This window comes from Grampus griseus (assembly GCF_964374135.1).
Source record: "Grampus griseus genome assembly, chromosome: 15".
Classification (NCBI taxonomy): Eukaryota; Metazoa; Chordata; class Mammalia; order Artiodactyla; family Delphinidae; genus Grampus; species Grampus griseus.
Window position 1 is genome coordinate 59,229,819 of NC_139009.1, and position 23,361 is coordinate 59,253,179.

Below are 23,361 nucleotides of genomic sequence, written 5' to 3' on the forward strand. Positions count from 1 at the left end.
TTCACCAGGAACTTACTGTGCACTGATCGGGGGGAACACAGGTGGTTTCCTACCTTCACTTCAAGTGCTAACATTATGCAGTGGAGACCAGTCACAGGAACGAAACGGTCCAGGACTAAAACCACCACCCTCGGAGACTAAAGTTTTCTGATCATCATAGCTGTTAAGCGCAAAGGCTCTGGACTCAGACGGACCTGGGTTCAAATCCAGCCTCTGAATCTTTCTAGCCAGGTCACTGGAACAAGTCAATTATCCTTTGGGATTGGAATTGGAATAATCTGACCCACATCACAGGATTATCATGAGGGTTAAAGGATATAGTGTACGTGAAGCCTGCACAGTGTGTGTGTGTGTATGTGTGTCTGGGTGTGTGTGTGTGTGTGTAGTAAGTGCTCAAAAATGGAAAACTATGATTAAGAACTTTCAAAAATACTTTGACAATATTCAGGACAGAAAGGGAAAATATTCTTTGAAGACACTGTGCTTTAAAGAGAATGGATTGTCTGTTTTTTAGGAGTCAATGTTGCTTATAAATCAAAGCCCCAGGGAAGAGTATGAAAAGATAGTGACGGCATCTAAAAAAATAGCTGTGGCTCTTACAGGCCCCAGGATTGATGGGCAGACAGTGACGGGGCCAGGGACACGCAAGCCTTTCTCTGAGTGCTGGTCCGAGAGGATTAATCCTGAAGGGCTCACCTCATTCTCCTCTGCTGGACCTAGAGCGACTGAGTCAGAACCCAGAGGAGCCACGGTCAAGGGGCCAAGGTCAAGGAGCCAAGGATGCCAGTTCCAAGCTGTGAGCCAGGGCTTCTAGGTTTAAGGGAAGGTCAGGGGATCCCAGATGCCGGACCGGAGGGGGACAGGGTGAGCCGCGCTGCCCTGAGAGTCAGGCAAATGCTCAAAAGGCATCACATATCCGCGCTGTCCTGACCCTCCTCGTACAACCCAAAGCCAACAGAGGATCAAAATGTCCCGAAATTTCGGCCCTGCTTATGACAGAAGTGTTTCCTAAGCTAAATTTGGTTTTAGTTTTGAAGTGCCTGAGATGCACTGTTCAAATGGGTCAAGTTCCTGGCTTCTTATATGGATTGAACCATCCTCCACGCTGTGGCTGAGCTGGCTGCCCTCACGTCTGCCCACTCTTACAACAATTCCGGCCGTCATTCCAGAGGTTCCATGAAGAAAGCTCGGGGTTAGTGGTTGGGGGAGCACAGCTAAGCCATCAGCCCTTGGGAACAAGGATTAACTTCTGGTGGAGGGGGCGGGTCCACTTGTGTGGTTCCCGTGAGCAGCAGGGCAGTTACCCTACGGGAAAGAGAAGAGAGATTTCTAAACATAGTGACAGCTCCGTCAGCAGGAGGTTGGGTTCACGCGAGGACAAGGACCCTGCTCAGGGGAGCCTCGACCTGTCTGATTTGGGTCTGATTTGTGAGAGCTTGCGGCTGACTTTGGCCCCTTGCCCTGGGCTCAGATCAGGGGCAGCGTCCTCACAAGGGCAGCCCACAGCTAGGCAGTGTCGTGTAGTGGAAAGAGCATTGGACTGGGAGCCAGAAGACCTGACTTCCAGTGCAGGCTCCGCCACGAACCAGCTGTATGACCTTGGGAAAGTCACCTGATTTCTGTGGGGCAACTGTAAAATGAGGGGTTGGTGGGGTAATCTCTAAGTTTCCCATCAGAGTGTGATCCAGGGCCTATTCGACCCCTCCTTGGCCCCGTGTTTCCAGGGACAGAGATGGGAGACGGCGAGGGAGGGGAGGGAGGACGCAGATGGGAGCCCCAGGGGGCTGCGAATCAGGACTCCACTTTCTCCTTCTTTTTGCTTTTCTTCAGGAAGGACGGGGTGCGGAATTTCTTCTTCTTCTTTGAGGGAGACTTGGAAGGCGAGCCCTCTGGGGACATGGGACCGCTGGTGACTGACTCTGTTTTGTCTTTCGAGGTATCGACATCCGTGTCGGCGCTGGTGGTCATCTGGCTGAGGCCTTTGCTGAGGATGTCCTCTGCCGTCTGCTCATCCTCCCTGCCGTTGACCACCACTCCTTCTGGCTGCGTCTTTTCCGGCTCTGTGGTGGCTTTGCTTGTTTCCGTCTTCTGAGCATCTTCTAGAAAAAGATCCAAAGACGTGACCCATAAGATTTCATTCAGGCGAGAGCTTCAACCTGGGGCTAACAGAACCATTTCTAGGCAATTATATAAAGGAAGTCTAGAGCAAAGAGAGGGGCGGGCTGACACGGTAAGGGGAAAGGGGTAGGCAGGGTTCTCTCCCAAACAGGAGAGAACAGGCCCTTGGCAGGCCAGGGACTATGGGCTCTTGCCTACAAATGTAAACAGGTAACGATCTCCAGAAACGGCAGCAGCCCAGCAGGGGCCCGGTTGGGAGCTTTCCTAGGAACAGACAGAACAAGGGAACAGACGCAGACTACAGAGAGGCTGTAGGAAGGGGAGGGCACTGCCATGGACAGCTCAGGGGATGCATCTAAGAATTGTTGTGACTGGTTCAGTTTCACTAGTAAAAATATGGAAATGACATGTTTTCATACCCATTTCATTTCCTACACCTCTGAGGAACTTTTCAAGATGGAGAGTATCTTCCCAGTAGGCAGAGAGGGGCAGGCAGAGGGATGGTGGGATTCCCTGAGTGGCATGGACCCTACAGACTGCCACCCTATTCAAGGCCAGGAGTGAAAGCCTCCTGCTGCCCTTTCTCCTCCTTCCCACTCTCTTCCCACCCTGCTTCCACTCAAGCTTTGAAATGCCTGTATGGGGAAGGAGGAGGGAAAATTCTAAAACCGTAGACTTTGAAAAGTAGAAAGGAAGGTAAAGTTAATCTAACTCCTCCCCATTTTACAGATGGGAAAACTGAGTAAAGCAGTAAAAGCGGGCAGACCTCAGTTTCTTGCCATCCCAACTTAGTGTTCTTTTCACTACGTGAAACTGAGAGGGGTGTGTGTGATTGTGCATGTGTGTGAGTGTGCATGTGTGTGAGTGTGAGGGATATCACACCACAAGAAAGTGGGAGTGTGGGAGCTGGGGAAGGTGGGAGACTGGTGTCCCTTACAGACAGAGTGGGGCAAGACAGATGTCTTGGGAAATGGCTAGGGTTCTTGACGGGGTAAAGACTGGAGAAATGTTTGGTTACATGGAAGATGGGGCAGAGGGGGGTAAATTTGGGGACAGTTAACATGGGCTAGTTTAACTATCTGGGTAAGCAAACGTCTTCTCCAATAACTCCTGAGGACTGTCCCCTCTTAGTACTGAAGACCTTGGCCCTGGCTCCCATTCTTTCTACTGTCTGGCCCGCATCCTGCCATCATCCAGCTACCAAGTCCTCTAATGCGCTTGACTCCTATGGCCCTTACTGCCCTCCCGCCCACCATGCGTTCCCATGGTCATCACTGGCCATTCTCTTGAACGCAGAAAAGCAATCCAGACACAGCCTTCCCCCTGACCGCTCCCCTCTCCTCTCTTCACCTGCTTTTGGCCTCGTCAACCCTCTGATCCCTGGACCCCTCCCTGCCATTGCAGTCTGTTTCCCTCTGTCTGGACCACCCTTCTCTCTCTTCTCTGTGTCCCCAACCTTCACCCACACAATCAATCAGCTTGAGTGTTACCCTCCCCTTAAAGTCTTTCCTGGTCCCATCCCTGCTTCCAGGTAGAATTTGTCACTCCTTCCTTTCGGCCCCTACTAGATAAATTTCCATTACAGTGACTGTGAAACAATCACTTCTTTTTTATGCCTATCTCTCCCCTCAAAACTGAAATAAATCAGACAAGACTGTGTTTAATTATCTACGTGACTAGCTTATAGGAGGTACTCAGAAAATGGTTGTGGAATCCATGAATGGTTGAATGCATAAGCAAACAAATGAACGTGTGAATGGTTTTATTCTAACCAAACCCACACCATACCTCATCTTTCTTGTCTGTCCCAGCCTGAGCCTTCTACGCTGAACTGGACCCAACCTTGTAAACAAACAGCTGCCCTGCATGCTGGCCTTTGTCTCCTGTACCTATTCCCCTGTTCCCACTCTTGGCCTCCTGGGCTCTTATACCTCTGATGACCCCTCACTTGGATGACCCGTGAGGATGTGTTTCTCAAGTTACACCCTCTCAGATGATTTTGTTACCTGCCTTCTAGCTCCATGAACCCAACTATGGATCAGAGGACCCCACCTTCTGTCCAGGTGCCATTTTCTGCCCTGTGGTTATAGGCATCCTCGTCCCAGCAGTGGCCTTCACCCACGCCTGCCCCTTCAGCTGCATCTGCAACCGCAGCCCCTGCTGGCTTGCTCTAGGAGAGCACAGCAGGATTCTTCTCCCCAGCCAGAAAACAAGTCCACACCGGGCATGTCACCAGCATCTCACAGAGCTCCAGCACCATGAATCGTCTGGGGAGCACCAGCAAACAGAACGTGGGGCTGGGAGGCGCCATGGGCCTTGGAGGAGTCGGGTTCAAGATCGAGGTCACCACTCCCTCAGCTGGGGGGGACAGAGACCCCTGGAGGGTGCAGTTGGCCAAGAGAAGGGGCAGCAGTCAAGGCTCTAGAAATAAATACTTATTGGGCCCCAGTAAGGAAAGTATCAAGGACCAGCTCTGAGAGTCCAGATCCCTCCTTCGTTAACAGCCCACGACAGTTAAGGTCAGAACTACCTGGGTCTTCAGCTATTTGAAGGGCTCCAGGAGCTGTGGCAGAAGCGAACTCACCTTCTAGCATCTCCTAAGATGAACCACTGGCTTTCTCTCCTAGATGGGGCACTTCGAGCTCTGGGAGTAGGAGACAGGTGTAGGGTGGATGGAATGGGGTAGAGGCTGGGAAATCGGGGGATCTATCCAAGGATGGTGGCCAGGAAGCAGAGGGGAATAGGGAGAGTGGATTTGGAACAAGACTGGACTTGGCAGCCTAGGTCCATAGCCACACCCTTGTGGCTTGGGAAGAGCTGAAAGGCTTGAAGAGGCTGGAGGAGGAAGGGAGGTGCTTTGGTAGGGAGATGCCGAGCTCGTTTGGGTACCTACCTCTCAGACTGGATTTCTCACTATCCCTCAGCATCCAAATACTTGTCTCTCAGTCCCCTGATGTCCCTTTCCAGAAATGCTCACTCCCTGGACAGCCCACTCTACTCCTATCTGCCAGTCCAAGCATATATCTCCCCAAGGTCTGGTTCCAGCCTCCCTTGACATTTGACAACGATTTTGCCCTTCTCTAAACCTACCACCAATATATGAATTTTACACTTGAGTGTGGTCCCCTCCCACACTGAATCTGGGCTGGCCGTGTGGCTTGGAGAAACCAACAGAATGCAGAGGAAGTGCCACTGAGCCAGCCTCAGGCTGAAGAATTAAGAAGGCCCAGCAGCTTCTGCTTCTATAGTTTTTGGGGAGCCTTGAGGCACCATGTGTAAAGTCCAACTACCTTGATGGAAACACAGATGGAGAGGCCACATGGAGAGGACCTACCGTTATATGGAGAGACAGACAGACAGACAGAGAGACAGAGAAAGAGGCCCAGCCATTCCACTGTCCCAGCTGAGCCCAGCCTTCCAGCTGCCCCTGACAAGGCACCTGACATGTGAGTGCACCATGTTGGAAGTTCTAGCTTAGTCAGGCAACCAGATGACTGCAGCCCCAGCTGACGTCAGTGGAGCAGAAGAACCACCCGCTGAGCCTTGTCCACCCACAGAAGAACTAATTTCCATAAACCAGTTCTCATTAGGCACTATGATTTAATAGTTATCTACTGCTGCGTAACAAACCACACCAGAACTTAGTGGCTTAGAACAGCAAGCAGCGTAGTATCTCTCACAATCCTGAGAACACAGTACATAAGGAGAACTCATTTATGAAAGCACATTACAAGGGCCTTTTATATTTATGAGCTCATTTTATCCTGATAACAATGTTGTAAGTTAGGAAAGGCAAGGATTCATGTTAGTCCCCCATCCTGCAGTGTTTTCATGCAACTTATTTGAGATGGCTAAATTAGTAAGTGACACAGCTGGCCTTCTGATGTTGAATGCAGGGCTATTTCTTTGCAGGCATAGCCAATGCTCCTGAGGGGCCCATGGGGGGATTGACTCAGCAGGGGCAGGGACAGTCAGGAGCCAGTCAACAGAGAAGGTGATGACAGAGATGGCCAGATGTGAAGGAACAGGACTGGAAGGACTCCTTCAGAGAGGCTGAGGGGTAGGAGTCAGGGAGGCAGATGAGGAGTGACACTGAGGTGAATTAGCACAAGAGGATTTGAGAGCATGGGGACCAGTGGAGAGATCTCACAAGTCCAGGCTGCACTCCCCCATGCCCACTCCTAGACCACTGAACTCAGAAACCGCTGGGGTGGGACCCCAGCAGGCGTCAGGGATTGTAAAGCTCCCCAGGTGATCCCGACGTGCAGCCAACGTTGAGAATGACACCATCAGCCTCACCTGGGGGCTTGCCAGAAATGCAGGGTCTCAGGTCCCACCCCAGACCTACTGTGTCTTCATCTTAACATTTTAATCTTCATTTTAACCGGATCCCTAGGTGATCCCTGTGCACATTGAAGTCTGAGCACTGGGCTGGTGAGTCTAGAAAGGCCCATCAGCCAACCTGGCCTGAGTAAGAGATGAGAAGGCCGTGGGTCAATCATTAACGTACTCAGCATTGCTTAGACTCGGCTTCACCTGTAAGGCGTATCAACACAGCTTGTGAACGGAACAAGCTTAAAGTTGGTAACCCCTGTCTCAGGTTCCCTAGAAACAGCAGAGGGGAGAGTCTCCCGTAGGAGGGCAGCACCTGTTGAAAGGCAGGTGCCCTGCAGTGAAGACCTGCCCACCCTCTATGCAGACCCCCTTCTCGGCCTGCGGAGGCGCCTCCTCCCTCCCAGATGCTCAGCTCCACTCACCGTCCACAGACTTGGAGGGAGAGCCCACGGGGCTCTTCGTCTCTGACTTGGCTGGGCTCTGAGCTGGAGAAGCAGGTGCAGACTTTACAGGTGAGCCAGGCTCCTCAGGGGCAGGTTCTTTCTCTCCTGAAAATACAGAAAGCCAGCTCAGGATAGAGGTCAAGGAGAGGAGAGGTGGGCAGACCGAGAGTGCTTTAAAACAACTGCTTTCTTCGGCTTGGTCCTCATTTCTCCTGGCTGGAGTTAGCTGCTTCCTCTAACTTTAAAAAAAAATTTCTGCTCCATCCTAGGGGAGGTAAGTGGGAGGAGTCGGGAGGAGTCGGAGTCCGTTTCCTCCATCACAGGACATCTCTGGATGGACTTTGTTACCCCTGATGTGGACGGCAAGACTGCAGGGGAACTCCCACCCACGATCTGTTTGCATGTAACTTATTGATTATTTGTCTAATTTACATGTCCGGTCCAAACAATCTCTAGAGACAAAGAGCACCATATTTTTCTATCTACTTTTTCGATTGGCACCGAGAACTCCAAGCAAGCTAACTCCAAGAAAGCCAGCGAGGATTCTTCTAGTGCCTTTGTTCCTAGGAAGATGGCTGAGTCTGGGTGGGGACGGAGGCTGTGGAAGAGGGCCCTGCCCTGAGGGAATGAAAGCCTTGCCTGGTGGACAAAACCAAGAGCTGAATTCTGTGTCTCAGACCCCAAGTGCACTTGAAGCAAAGAGAAGGGACGGCTCCATGTGGGGCACAGAGAGGGCTTCCTGGCTGGAGGGGGTTTGCCACAGAGGCCGAAGTGTAGATAATACTGGATCAGGCTAGCCGAGAAGAGAAACTCTGTCAGGAGGGGACAAAGGCATGAATAAGCTCTCAAGAGTATGACTACCTAGGAGTCAGCATGGAGAGATGGGCTCGACTGAGATTCTGACATAAAGGACTCAGCTGCTGGATTCTGACATAAAGGACTCAGTTCTGATTGCCCGGCTAAGCGGTTTATACCACATCTGCTAGATCATCAGTAATTATGATCACTATTATAATGAACATATTATTACAGCTAACGTTTGTCTGGTGTCTACTGACCTAGGCCATATTTGTAGGCAGTATCCTAAGCACTCCTCACGGATTAACTCCTTATTCCCAGGTGAGAGGGTCAGTGGGGTCATGGCGGCAGCACCGCGTAACTGTCAGGCACGAGCCATGAGGGGCATTGGTGTGATTAACAAAATCGTGCTGATAAGAATATTATTTGCTGGGCTTCCCTGGTGGCGCAGTGGTTGAGAGTCCGCCTGCCGATGCAGGGGACGCGGGTTCGTGCCCCGGTCCGGGAAGATCCCACGTGCCGCAGAGCGGCTGGGCCCGTGAGCCGTGGCCGCTGAGCCTGTGCGTCCGGAGCCTGTGCTCCGCAACGGGAGAGGCCACAACAGTGAGAGGCCCGCGTACCACAAAAAAAAAAAAAAAAAAAAAAAAATTTGCTGATGGAGCAGGAAGGTCAAAGTGAGGACATGACAGAGAAGAGACAGAGAGAAGCAAATGAAGATTGAAAAGGAAAGCGAGACAAGGCTGGATTGAGCCCTGGGGGCCCTGGCAGGCAGCAAGGAAGGGGGTCCAGGGCTGCTGGCGGGGAGTGAGGGCCATGGTTTGCTCTGCTGCCTCTCTGGGTGCCCCGAGCTCTCCCCTCCGCCTGGGAGGTCCTGAAGCACCAGCTTCCGGGGGTTATTTACCATCGAGTTCTAGCTTCTTCCTCTCCACCTCTTTCTTGTACTCTTCCAGCTCCTGATCCGTGAGTTGGCTAAAGGGGTTGGGCGCTATCTCCTCGGCCTCGTCTTTGGTATCCGCCTGGCCCCGGGACATCAGCTGGCTCTCTGTGGACTGAAAGTTAACCACAGAGTGTGTCGCTCTCTGAACGCCGCAGTCGGGGCCCAGGCCCGAGCTTCCTTTCAGACTCACGGGGCTGCCAGTGGTCTTGCTAGCGACAGCGTGGCATGCAGCTCCATGGCAACAGCTCGGGGCCTCGGGGTAGGGGTTTTTCACTCCGTCCCACGGCTACACCTCACCCCCCCAGACCGGGCTTCTTTGTAACTGCCTGGAAGAACGCAGGGGGTCCTCCCTCTGCCCCAGAAATAAAATCAAAGAATGCTCCCAAGCAGAAGGAAGACACATCTTTATTGCGATCTCTACTGTGGACGCTTGCAAGCCGTCACTGTGCAAATACAGCCGGCGGCCCACAGTCAGTCAGCCAGACCCCAGCATGCAAAGCGTTGGCTCAACCAGTGTCACGCCAGCCGCTCCCCGCCATGCACCCCACCATCCCGCATCAGCAGCGCAAGCCACAGCACCCAGCGGTAAGTCATACGCAAAACACACAGTGGCTTTGGCGTTCTCAGTCCAAACTGTTAGTCCTGTTTTGCACACGGTCATAAAGAACAAGGGGGCCAAGGTCCTGAACCTTGGATTTTCAACCCGCCTGTACTGCAGGTCCCTGAAGGGACATTGGCAAAATCACTGTGTTTCACCCCCTCTGGGGAGCCCCTGGCTCTGGGGAGCTCACCAGCTGGGCCTTGTGTAAGCTTTGGGAATCCTTTGATCCCTCGAGCTCGGGACAGCTCAGACTCCATAGCCCTTTATCCTAACTCAGCAACCTCATCTCGGCCTTTGGGAATTCAGTGGTCCGGAGCCAAGGAGTCAAAGAAAGTGGGGGTGGGGGGATGTGAGCCTGGGCAGCTGGCCCACACCACACACTCCCGGCCATCTGGCTCTGGCTCATCAAGTCTTCTGATGATGGGCCCATGGGCTCCTTCCAAAAGAAGGCAGCACTGGGCCTATCTTAAGGAATCATGGGGTTCAAAAAAGTCCAAGACCGGGATCCCAAGAAGAGGGACTCCAAGGAGAGCACTCGGTATAAATGGCAGAGTTTTTAACAATGTTGATCACAGTATTGAACTCCCACCTCCCCCCATTATCATGGGGTATTTCTATCCTTGACCCTGTAGCACATTTGCTGTTCCTCCTCTTGGCTCAGCTGAGGTGGGGTGGAGGTGATGACATAACCTTCACACTTCCCCTGCCAAAGGGCACCCACCTGGTGGGTTGCAGCCTGATCTGCAATCATGACATCACCTCAGTTTGCTCTGCAGAGAGGAATGGTCCCTGTATCCCCTGCCCCTGCCCTTACTGCTAAGGAAGATGCCACTGCTACTTTGCAATGAGCAGCAATGATTTCCAACACAAGCCAGAAGTCTGACGTTCACCCCTTTTGCTAAGCACTAAACAAAAACTGTTCTATCTCAAGCAGGGGAACAACTTTATATTTTCTAACTCTACGTGTGTTTGTGTGGGCAACTCACTGCCCCTTCCCATCCTGTAGGAGTACCGGTCCTTATATACATGTCTGCCCTCTGAGAGCCTGTGAGCATCTTCCCAGAGCTACGGCCTGATGGTGCTGTTTCCACGCACAGAGGCCAGAGCCGCTCAGGGCAGCCAGGCCTAGAGCCGCTGGGAGAGGCCAGCCGCGCTCCTGAGAGGTCACTCTGCGGGACACTGACAGAGGGCAGAGGGGAGTTCCAGGGGGAGGCATAGAAGCCACATCACTCCCGTGGGCAGGCTGGGCTACTCCTCCCCTGCCTGGCGCCCACGGGAGGCGATGAGATACTGTCCCCAGTCCTCACAGCATCCATTTTGCAGCAAGAGCACCAGTGCCCAAGATCACAGGGGAAGGTGGGCATATAAGGACTCAGGGGTCCTGCTGCCCGGCCCCAGGCACTGCAGACCCAGAAGGCTAACACGTTTCCCCTCCAGACAAGGGCAGCGTCTGCTGTACCGGGCTTCGGCTCTTCTCAGCGATGACACTCGCCAGCAGCTGGGACTGAGGCCCCGCCGACTTCACATCCTGTCGGTTTTGTTCTCGAATCTGTGTAGAAAGGGATGGGGAGGGTGAGGTAGCTGTCCAGCATCAGGGTGTGGAGTTGGCAGGGAGCATCCCCAGGGCACACTAGAAAGGCCGCCCAGGGGTGCAGATGTAACGCATCACATCCACTCTGAGACAGTCTGTCTCCACGTCTGCTCCAGAATGAATGAGAAGTTTATGTAGAACACCAGATTCTCATTAACCATGAGCAGGTCATTGAGATGAAGAGGGAAATGAGGCATAGGAGATCCTTGAGGGAGATTCTCAATTTTTAATAGTCCTATGAAGTCCCTGAGGAATTGGTTTAAACTACAGATTCCTGGGGGGCCACCCCGTACATATTGAATCTCAGTCCCATGGGAGGAGGGGTGGGAGTGACCCAGGAATCTGCCCTTCAGAGGACCACACACTGAAACACTGTTCTGGGAACATACCCGACCTATTGAAGGTGGTCTGTTACAAGTTAAGTTTTTAAAGTAACATTAGAAATATAAGTGAGTGAACTGTAAAGCAAAGGTAGAGAAATAAACACAAAGGATTTTGCGATCTTGAAAATGAGCCAAAGGGAAATAGCATAAAATTTGTAAAAATTCGATTTGCGGGTTGGTCTCTTAGACACATCTAATGTCTAAAGCTAGCACCTCTCTATTTGAGGGTTACACAGGACAACAAAAGCACAGCGCTTAGCACTGTGCCTGGAATATGGCCAATAAATGGTAGTTTCTTTTCCATAAGAGGCATCTGGGATGTCGGTAAGTCAGGCGCATCCTGGGGACCCCCCCACGCCCTTGAGGGAGAAAAGATGGGAGGTAATTAGCTATCCCCTTACCTTGTTGCGCATGTCCAGCACTTCTTGGGGGTCAGTATACAGAGGCACAAATTGGTTTGGGTTTTCGATCCGTATGGGCATGCCACTGCTGGATTTCTCCACCTCGTCAGCCTTCATCCACTGAACACACACAAGGCCCGGTGGGTAAGGTAAAGGCATATGGCTCACCGTCCACCCTAGTGGTCCACCCCATGAGATCTGGGCCGACCAGCCTACGTGCAAGTCAGCAAACCTAGACAAACACTTTCCCTCGTCTTGGGCCTCTTTGATGTCTGTCTCCCAGAGCAGAGATGGGCAGCAAATGACCCAGCAACCAAAGAAAGGCCCCAGATCAATGGTCATAAAGAACACTTAAGACGAGGGACAGAGCCATGGTACCAGCTTTGACAGACAGGCAGCCACTGGTGTTGTAGTATTAGATGACTCATGGATGTTAATTTACAGGGCTTTGTTTTTTTTTTTTTAACGAAGAGCTATTCTATTTGGCTGCCAGCTACTTTGTTAGTGAAAATCAAATTAAGAGCCAGGGTGTGTGATGAGGGAGAGAGAGGAAAAGAGCATACAATTTGTAAAAACTCAATCTGTGGGCAGGTCTCACACATCTAATGTCTAAAGCAAGCACCTCTCTACAGAAGAGGGTTATAAAGGGAGTGGACAACGTAATAGAAACAAGTACCCCATGCACCTTCTGGTTTTGCATCAGATGGTCAGTTCAAATGTTGGGTACCCCTCTCTTGAATTTCCCAGAAGCCCCTTCCAGATATGGGAGCAAAAAGCTTTCATGCTGCTGGGAGTGACCTGGTCCAGCCACCCTCTGGACCAAAAACTCAGCATAGGGGTGCAAGAAACAGGTGATCTGCTCCGTAGGCATGAAAAGCTGCTCCCAGATGCCCAATAGGAAGCCTTAGGGGGAGACAGGACTAGTGCAGGCCCAGGGGAGGTTTGCTGTTTCCCTTTTAAAGCTGCTTAGCCCACACAGGTAGCTGGGCACTCTCCTTCCACCCCAATCTCCCCAGCGGAGCCCCCTCTGCCCTCCTTACCGTGGTCTTTGGCCGGGGGCTACCCATGCTCCTCTGGACCTCGTCGGCCACGTTGACCCGCAGGTAGGTGTTGGGCGTGTTGAGCCAGCGGGTCTTCTCCTTCTGCTGCTTCTGGGCGTGTTGCCTCAGGGCGGGCACTGGGGTGCCGTCCTCCTCAAACACGAAGGCTGTGACCGTGGCTGGAATCTCCACCTCACTTTTGTGTTTGGTTTTCTCTTGAACAAAGGGGTAGCGGTAGGTGTAGCCTGTTCTGTAACCCTAAAAAGGACAAAAATAGAACCACATGTGGTGGGGAAAAATGGTCAGGTACATGCCTGCTCGCCCGCTCACACGCTTTACCCCCTTCCATCTAAAGGACTCAGTTTAACCCAAAGTCTCTGTAACACAACCCAGGCCTTGCCGCACCTCTGGTGTATTTCAGAATTGTTCCCTGTCTTGGTCCCCCAACCCCTCCCCTCCTCCACCCCAACAAGCCCTCTGATCAGGGATGAGAAAGTTCCCAGAATCTTGTGGACCAGACAGAGCTCCAGCTTTTGGTCTGGTCCAGTAGTTCTCAACACAACAGAATCATGCGGGAGCTTTAAAAATGTATATGCCTGGGCTCCACTCAGAGTTCCCCATTTCATTGGACAGTGGTGCAATCTGGGCTACAGGATTTTAAAAAGTTTCCCAGCTGATTCTAACAGTAGCCCTCCCTTCCTCGACTCTGAGGCTTCTTAACTATTTTTCTCTTGGGAGCCCTAACTCTGACTCAAGAACATCCCTGTCTCCTAAGCAAGACCATGTCCCCCAAAGGTGGACTGTTACTCAGAATGAACACTCGGGAATCTTAACAGCTGCTGGAGCAATTCTCGGCTCTGCCTGTCATCTTTTTAAAAATTCAAGTGGTATTAAAAAGGAAGTGGATTGGGGCTTCCCTGGTGACGCAGTGGTTGAGAGTCCGCCTGCCGATGCAGGGGACACGGGTTTGTGCCCTGGTCCGGGAAGATCCCACATGCCGCGGAGCGGCTGGGCCCGTGAGCCGTGACCACTGAGTCTGCGCGTCTGGAGCCTGTGCTCCGCAACGGGAGAGGCCACAACAGTGGGAGGCCCGCGGATTACAAAAAAAGTACAGTGGATTACAAAAAAAGTACAGAGCCATGTAGAAAAATTAAGCAATATAAAAAACATAAGGAAAAAGTGGGTTTTATGCAAAATCTCATCCCCAGAGACAACCACTAAAAATCCTTTCAGTCATCTCTCTAAGCACACATATACAAATGCATGTATGTAAACATACAGACTATATAATTAATGCATCATATAATATATATAAAACAGTATATTAATGGACTGTACCACATACGCAGCTTTTAAAAAAAATTGAGATATAATTGACATGTAACTTTACATTAGTTTCAGGTGTGCAACATAGTGATTCAATATCTGTATGTATTATATGTGTAACTGAATCACTTTGCTGTACACCTGAAATTAACACATTGTAAATCAACTATACCTCAATTAAAAAAAATTGTATGTATTGTGAAATGATTACCACGAGTCTTATTAACATCCAGCACCTCTCATAGTTACCATTCTTTTTCTTGTGATGAGAACTTTTAAGATCTACTCTTTTAGCAACTTTCAAATATATAATACAGTATTAATAACTATTGTCACCATGCTGTACATTCCATCCCCAGGATTACTTATTTTATATACGGAAGTTTGCACCTTTTGATCCCTGTACCCATTTCTCTCTGCCTCCCACCTGGCAGCTACCAATCTGTTCTCTGTATCTATGAGTATGAATTTTTTGATTTTTGGTTTTTGAGGGTTTTTTTTCAATTCCACATATAAATGAGTTCATACGGTATTTGTCTTTCTCTGTCTGACTTATTTCACTTAGCATAATCCCCTCAAGGTCCATCCATATTGTTGCAAATGGTAAGACTTTCAGCTTTTTTATGGCTGAATATCCTATCATATATAAGTACCACATTTTCTTTATCCATTCTTCCATCAGTGGACACTTAGGTTGCTTCCATACCTTGGCTATTGTAAATAATAATGCTACATAATCAGCTTTATAAGCTGCTTTTAGCTCATCAATGTGTCTTGGAGTTTTTTTCATGTTATTGAACCTATAAATACACAGCAACCTTTAAACAACTACATAATATGCCAGTGAATGGACATATCATAATTTATCTAACCAATACCAGTGGACACTGTTATTTTCAAAATATTATAAACAACCCTGAAATGAGTATCTTTACACATTTTTCTTTAGGCAATTAACATAAGTGCCTAGTAATGAAAATGACTGAGTCAAAGGGAGCACAGTATAAGTTTTTATATATTTATCATGTCCGTCTTCCCAAAACACTGAGCCAATTTACACTTCTGCCAATTGTGCTGGAGTTCCCAGTTCTCGTCTCCTTTCCCCCGCACTGAATATTGCCCCACTCTTCTTTTTATAGGATTTTCTGAGCCATTCTGAATTTCACCTGAAATTTAAAGGATTTTTTAAAAATTTAAAAAAAATCCTTGGCAATCAGATGGGTTAAAAGTAATATCCTCTACTTTTGTTTTGTTCTTTTTTGGATTACTAGTAAGACTGGATATTTTTAATTACACTTAATGGCTTCTTGAATATCTTCCTTTGGAAACTGGGTTCTCAGTTCATTTTTCTATTGTGATGGTCATCTTTTTCATATTGATTTGTAATACCTCCTTTTACAGTAAAGATATGAATCTGTTTTTGTTTTTTTGCGGTACGCGGGCCTCTCACTGTTGTGGCCTCTCCCGTTGCGGAGCACAGGCTCCGGACGCGCAGGCTCAGCGGCCATGGCTCACGGGCCCAGCCCTCCGCGGCATGTGGGATCTTCCCAGACCGGGACACGAACCTGTGTCCCCTGCACTGGCAGGCGGACTCTCAACCACTGAGCCACCAGGGAAGCCCGATATGAATCTTTTGACTGTCACAGATGTTGCAAATATTTTCCCCATACTTTGTCTTTTAGCTTTGTTTATATGGTGGGTGGGGTGGTTTATAAAAATACAAATTTTGAATTTTAATGTAATCATATCTGTTAATATGTGGCATCATGATTTCAGACTTTCCTGCCATGCTTGACAAGGTCTTTCCCAACACAAGAGCATTAAAACTATTAATCTATGTTTTTAAATACCTATATCAATTTCCTTTCCATGTTTAAATTTTTGACAAATCAGGGATTTATCTTGTTGAAAGGACAAGGTAGTAATCCACCTTAGTTTTATTTCCCAGATGGCTAACAGTCTATTTTTTCCCCCAGATTTATAAGATGGCTGTTTATCCTGTGTTAAATTTTCATGCCTTTGGGATCTATTTCTGGATCCTCTAAGCTGTAGCATTGATTGGCCTGTGCATTCTGGACTAGTGCTCCACCCTTTAGTGACTCAAGCCTTATCACACTTTACCATTTGGTGGTAATCACTCTTTTTTTTTTTTTTTTTGTGGTACGCGGGCCTCTCACTGTTGTGGCCTCTCCCGTCGCGGAGCACAGGCTCCGGACGCGCAGGCTCAGCGGCCATGGCTCACGGGCCCAGCCGCTCCGCAGCATGTGGGATCTTCCCAGGCCGGGGCACGAACCCATGTGCCCTGCATCGGCAGGAGGACTCTCAACCACTGCGCCACCAGGGAAGCCCCACTCTTCTTTTTATAGGATTTTCCGAGCCATTCTGAATTTCACCTGAAAGAACATTTTGCTCAGTCCTTATACCTTCCCCTGCTTTTGAGGAAATTACATTGAGTTTATCGATTAATTTGGAAAAGTTACCCTACTGAAGCTTTTAACCAAGAATAAATTATAGGTCTTCACTGATTTCAGGTTTTCTCTGATGTCTATTGGTAAAATTTTACAGTTGTCTTTAAAGGGGTTCTGCTTAAAGTTTGATTTTGCTGCATTTGCAAATAGGATTATTTTCTCATTATATTTTCATTGTTTTGTTTCAAAATTTAATGGAAATTCTTCTAGTGTTTCACCATGATACTGGTGCGTGTTTTGAGAAAAAAATCATTTTAATCATGTTAAATAAATGGCTTCCTATCCTACTTAACAGCTATTATTTTTATAAATCAATATTAAATTTTTATCAAATAACTTTTGATCTCAAAGTAATCAGAAGGTTTATATTTTTGACTCATTGATATCATGAAATATATTTAAAAGATTTATAATTATTAAACCATCGTTCAATACTAGGAATGAGCCCTCACTTGGTTATTGTGTATTATTATTCTAATGTTATGCTGGATACTATCTGCTAGTTTTCATGCAGCCTTTTTCATCAACTCAAAGTGAGATTGGTCTGAATGTGTTATAATTGTTATGGTTTGGTTTCCTTCTTTCACTCTTATCTGCAACCGTTTAGATAGCATAAGAATAGCCTGTCTCTTAAAGGTCTGAAAGAATTTCTGCATGAAACCACTTGGTCCTGATGCTTTATTTAGGCATAGTTACACAGATGTTAACAGGAGTTGTATTTTCACTGTGGAGTGTACCTTTCACCATTATAAAGTGACTCTCATGCTCGGCCTGGTAATAAAGTGGAAGTGATTTGGAGGAACTGGGGGCAGAAGGAAAGGACTGATTATTGCAATGACCCAGACACAACAAAGAGAGGGTCCAAAGTAGTCGCAGTGAGGCGGAGGGGAGGTAAATGATACAGAAATGTCACAGAGGTAGGTTTCGTCTTCGCTTTTTCGAGCAATCTAAGAAGTCAGAGCCTCGTCCTGCAAGAGGTATGTGTTTTCTTCTTATTCTTGAATTGTCTCATACTTACGTCATATATCATCAATTAAATTGTTAGCTCCAGAAGGAAGGATGTCTTATAATTCTTTGGATCCTTTAAAGCCCACTCCTGGACATATACCAGTTAACGCCCTACCTGATTGATTGATTCATTCGTTACAATAGGATATTGTTATAATGCTGCTCACCAGGAACAGGGAAATTAATGGCATTATGTGTTTTCCGCGTTAAAGTCACGAGATTAGAAAGAAAGGCAGAACTAACTGCAAAAGAGGAGTGAACAAAGCTGCAATATGAGAGAGGCTCTGTGGTGCTGATTATTGCTGGATGACCACCTCTCGTACCAACCAAGGGCTTCCTACCCCTTCTGTAAAGAGCACCGTGCAGGTATGATAACAACCACAGCCCTTGGAAAAGGGGTGGCAAAGGCCACCGCTTGAGAAAACTCAACTACTATTAGAATGACCACAAACTCTAAGTCAAGTGGCCGATCAGGGGGCTTTAACAAATTAACTGTGATGCTGGCAGTTCTCACGCCCACCGAATGCTTCATACGGACTGGTTTGGGGGGAGCTAAGCCACAAAGGACTGGCCTGGAAGGACAACGGCAGGAGACTCACCAGATTGTCCAGCATCCTCATGAGGGCCTCGAACTCGTGCTCCCCCAGCCGGCTCTTCTGCATGGGCCCGAAGGTGCTCCCCGCCCACTGCACGGAGCCCACCTCGTGAGGCCGGTGCTTCTCCTGCTCCAGGAGGATGAGGTTCTCCACGCCCCCCGCACTGGACAGAGCGGACACCTGTGCAAAGGGCAGAGAACGCTCAGCTCACACACACGGGTGTGCGCGTGTACACGCACATCCCTGCGCGTGTACCTGTGCTCCTCTGTGTAACAGAGAATGGAGATCGGGGAAGATTAGAAACAGAAGTGTCTGGAAAACTGAGCTGTAGTTGGTTATTTCCTCCCAGAGGAGAGCCCCTCCAAACTTGTAGGGCATGTGCCCATTTCCAGGGAAAGAGGTATTAGTATTTCTTTCCTAATGTCAGTTCTTAGGGGGACATAGCAAGTGTTAAACCTCAAGAATAAAGCAATGCAGAGTCCTGAAAAATTACCTGGGACACAGACCAACCTCAAATTGTGATTATTTCTGGGGAAGGAAGGAAGATGAGAAAAGGGGACTTCAATTCTTGTCTGTCACATTTTACTTCTTCCAGAGGAAAATGCCATTGATATTTGTTAAATCTGGTTGGTAGCAGGTGTCGATTATATGACTCTCTGCACTTTTCTGTATGTCTGAAATATTTCTCCTTAAAAAAAAAAAAAAGGTCACTTGAAAGAAATAAGCTGCCTTCTAGGCCAGTGAAATATGAGTGTAGCTGCATGTTGGGCTGAATTAACAGGTCTGAAGGCAGAAGACCCCCCATGATGGCGTTATCCAGTCAAGGAAGCCCAGAGAGAGGAGACACATGAAATGCTGACAGTCACAGCCGGGCACTGTGTAGGCCTTAGGAAGCTTTTACCAGAAGACTTAGAGCGTTTGTCCCACTGTCAAGGCTCCATGGGGAGGGGACGATCCAGGTGGCTACAGGCAACGGACTCTGACTTTTAGGGCAAGTGGTGTGTGTATAAAGCAGGCAATTTTAGAACGATCCTAAAAACATTCATGAATCCAACTAATCTTATTTTCTAATTCCATGCTCATCTAAAAGCACATTCTATTTACTCCCTGTATCTGCCACTCAGATATAATTGGTCATGGTTTGGCTTCCTGGTAAGTCCAGAGAGAGATGGTGCTTTCCGAGTATTGTAGGTAGCGAAGCTGGAGGTTTACACTGCACATCAAGACCCCAGCATTCTGATTAATATTTGATATCCCATGTAAACCTGCTTGTTATGGGGGAACGGCTCTGACTATATAAACTTTCAGTGTTCCAGTTTTTGTGCCAGTTATTGTTTCACTGAAAATGAAAAGAATGCAGTGTAGCTTGCTGACAAACGCAGGTCTATGAACACATGAGGATCCTGGACACACTCCAGAGTGTGTTAAATTCACCAGTGTAACACGTGGCCCCTGTGGGACTTCCTAGAGGTCAGCCAGGCAGCGTTTCCAAGGTGACCCCCATCACTCTGTGAAGAGGAAGAAGCAACAACAAGCATTTCCATGCTCTCTTCATCCAAGGCATGTGTCCTATGGAAGCCTCCATTTTTATCTTAAAAAGATGACTCCACACCCTACAAATATAGAGACTTCGAGGTCTTTTATTCCGTTCTCTCACCAAAAATGAGTCCTTGTCTAGTATCCCTAGAAGTGGTCAGCTCCGTGCCTGTTGTCCAAATGTTAGAAGGGTTACAGTGAGTTGATATAGATTACCCTGAGTTGAAATCTACCTTTTTATTATGTTCATTCACTGGTCCCAGTTCTGCCCTCTGCTGACCGTGTTTTCTAATTCTGACGTCCCTCACACCTGGCACCGCGGCTGAGCACCTGGAAACGCACTCTCAAAGCTAGTGAATCCCAGCTGGTTGATCAATTACCAAGTTCGTCCTGGACCCCTACCTGGCCAAGGCAGGGCTCCAGCTCTGGGACCCTGAAAGCCTGACTTGCAGTGCCAGCTCCCTGAAGAGAGGTCCCAACCTGACAGCTGACCTTTCCCACCGACGCTTGCCTGCCTGAGAGGCAGTGCAATGTGGTGTTTAGGACATAGGACCTGGGTACCAGGCTGTCTGGGTTTCGATCCTGGCTCTGCCACCTACTTGCTGTATGACTTTCAGCAGCTATTTACCCTCCCTGTGCCTCAGCTTTCTCATCTGTAAAATGAAAATAGTATCTACCTCGTGAGGATTATTTAAGGTAATATTCGTAAAGCACTTAGAATAGCACCTGGTGCATACGGGGTGCCGTAGAAATATTTATGATAAATAAATTCTGAGGTTTTACCATGAAAGGCTGAGAAGCAATACCCCCTGGAGACTGGTCATTCATAGAGGAGGAGAAAACTGCCCACACCCTTGCAAGAGCTGCCTCCTCTCACCTCCCCCTTCCCCCCTCCGTTTCCATGGCGATGGGTAGCAGATGGAGAATCGCCTGAGCTTCTTCTCATCTGCCTGTGAACAGAGCAGGGAGCTGCCTCTCTCAGCAGAGGATGACCCAGTTTCCTGGAACCCCAAACTGATGGGGAGCAAAGAGAACGCTGTCCCCAGGAGAATGGAATAGGCTCTTAGCCTCAAACCGCTGAAATGACCATGGACGCATTTGCTTGTTTGCCAAGGCCACTGAGGGAGAACACTAGTCATGATGGAAACAGAATTTCGGTGCTGGTCATTTGACCAGAAATGACCCTTCCAGGGACTGCAGTCCCAACAGCATCTGCAGGCTGCCGTACCTGGGCTCTTCCGAGCCTTAATGCACCCACACTCTTCGTCCAATCTCTCCCGTTTTTTTCCCACAACTTCCAGCTTCATTTCACCCTCTAGAAGCCTTCCTGCTCCACCTGCTGAAAAAAATCCACTGGCGCTTTCCTCGGGTTATCTGTCCCCATCGCCTGATGCGCTTTTAAAAGGTTACATCAAACCAGTCCTGACTGAAAAGGAAGTGACAGCAGACAGGGCCAAGAGAAGCAGCTGGGGCTGTCCAGGAAAGTGGCTGGCAGCTCTGCCCTTCATCTCCCCAGCTGCTAGATGGCCCTCTTCCCTTTGCTTAAATTGCACAGTGGCCATTTCTGGGGATCTGGAGCCTGGGGAAGGCATCCTTCACCGTGTGGTGGGGGGGGACACCCGGGAACCTCTCTCCATTCATTCTTTTTCATGAGATATTTTCTCATGGAAGCCTCTTCTTCAGAAGAAAGATGGGCAACTCTTCAGATGTGGAGAAGGGAAAGTAGGCATATCAGAGGCTCTGCCAGGTTCTAACAACACTCAGGGGTCAGAGTTCAGGGCCAGCATTATTGGATGGGGGATGGGGAGTCAGGAGGGTCTCACACCACCTCCTCTAACATTTCTTCATCACTGTCCTCTCAACATATCCTTCAAAAACCACTGAGAAAGGTCCCACTTGTAGAGCCTCCACTAGTGATGCTTCTGGGATTATCCCATTCTTCCCCCATAACACCCAAGAGAGGGGCAGGCCGTCTTCCGCGGGGTACTGCTCTGCCCAGACCAGCCAGGAGAGGGCAGATGGGACACCAGAAGGTCCCTGAAAAGAGCCGACTCACCCTGGAGCAGCTAGCCTCTCCCTCTGTCAACCAAGTCCTAAAAATACCATCGGCAACACCTCTCCTTGTCTGAAAGGCCATCCTCACAAGGTCTCTCTAGACCCAGGTCTGAGGTTGAGGAAATGGAGGCTTGCAGAGGGCAAGTCCCTGACCCCAGAGCACAGAGCACAGGCTGGGAAGGATGGAGCCCAGTCAGTCGTGCAAGACCCCCCTACTCACCTGACGGCTTGCCACACTGGAAGGAGCATACGCTTGGCTTATCCAACACTACCTGGTAATTTGATGAAACTACAGGATGTGTGTTTTCCTATTCCTTCTCCATCAGGTCTTCTAGGGGTCCCACGACTACTGACACTCCCCACCCACCCTCTATCTCATCCTTTACCAGTTAGGAGAACTTCACCATGGGCTCCCTGGACATCACCCTGGGGCTGCCCTGGGGTCAGGCCTGCCATGTCAACACTCTACTTTGGCCTTTCCACTTCTCCTTCTGGACTTGACCACATTCATGGTCTTTACAAACTACCCTTCTCCAAACAAAGAAAGGAAAGAAGACTTACCTGTGTGGTGTCTGTGGGGCACAGCTAGAGGTAACAGGTACACCCCAGGTTATACAGGAGCATGGGAAGTACAGTTCCTCCCACTGTCTTACTGATGAGCCCAGGCAGCTCCCCCTCCTGAGCACTGATCCCCAAGAGTTGGGTGCGGGTTGTTAGACAATGGAGGTAGAAAATTTTAAAGGTACAAAACTGATTCCAAATGTGAAACTTTAGAAGAATCAGGTGGTGCCAAGGCAGAGAAACAGGGTGAGGCTTTCAGAGGGCCCCACTCAAAGGTCTCCCTAAATCACGGCCCACGGGGCTGCCACCCTTGTCCCCAGGCCCCTGTCAGGGTCCCTCCTGGGCCCACACCCCAGAGGAACTTGCTCACCTGTATCTCACACGCAGCCTGCAGGTGGAAGATCTTATAAAACGCCTCCTCTACGGTGTCCCCCAGAGCAACCACTCCATGGTTTCTTAGCACCAGGATCTGCACAGGAGCAGACAGCCAATGAAAACTTTAAGCCTTCCAAACTTGAGTTAAGAGGGAGAGAGTTTTCATTTTATTCAGATCAATTTCATAGCCAATCCTGGAGCACACGCCCCCACCCCCAATTCCTTACTCATTCTCCCTGTACAAACACCGAATGCTACCCACCCACCCCATGAGTTTTAATATCCACCCAAACGAACGTTTAAAGCATCCACCCTAAAAAATTGAAGATGCTTTTGAAAACTGAGACTGAATAGCTTGGTGGATTTCTTTGGGCAAGGCCTGGGTTTTTAGGCCCTGAAGAGCTTAAAGTCTGAAAAACGAATGTTTGTGTTAAAGTGAATGAAATTACTTGCTGTTGAATACAAGGGTCCTACCTCAAAAGCACTTGCCCCCCTGTAACTCAGTGGGCTTGTGAGTCAAACCCAAGGGGGTGGCCCTCTGAGAGGTGTCTCTGCAGACACAGGTGAGTTGGGTCCCCTGTTTTCTGGCCCTCAGGCTTCCTCTCCACGAATTCCGTGAGGCCCTGGCAGCTCTAAGATCCTACAGTTCCATGAAAGAGGCCACAGTGACCTTCTAATCTAACTTACTAGTTTTACTAATGAGGAAAGAGAAGCCTAAAGACACTGAAAGTCTCCCAGCTAATTAGGGGCAGAGTTGGAACCAGAACCCAGGCTCCCCCTGATGGAGCG

General features: G+C 49.1%; 1 protein-coding gene across 2 annotated transcripts in view; it reads right to left on the reverse strand.

The window, feature by feature from the left end:
• Nucleotides 1–1,791: 1,791 nt before the first annotated feature.
• The window catches only part of ADD2 (adducin 2), a gene marked incomplete at both ends in the record, with an annotated part of 35,564 nt that continues 13,994 nt past the window's right edge, over nt 1,792–23,361 (reverse strand). The window contains 8 exons of one of the 2 annotated variants that reach the window (XM_082672880.1): nt 1,792–2,096; nt 6,876–7,001; nt 8,596–8,743; nt 10,692–10,781; nt 11,608–11,727; nt 12,648–12,905; nt 18,049–18,225; nt 22,568–22,666. In XM_082672880.1, coding sequence (XP_082529006.1) covers nt 1,792–2,096; nt 6,876–7,001; nt 8,596–8,743; nt 10,692–10,781; nt 11,608–11,727; nt 12,648–12,905; nt 18,049–18,225; nt 22,568–22,666 — 1,323 coding nt within the window. Of the gene's footprint in view, nt 2,100–6,875; nt 7,002–8,595; nt 8,744–10,691; nt 10,782–11,607; nt 11,728–12,647; nt 12,906–18,048; nt 18,226–22,567; nt 22,667–23,361 lie in introns of both variants that reach the window. The other variant, XM_082672879.1, reaches the window with a different exon arrangement.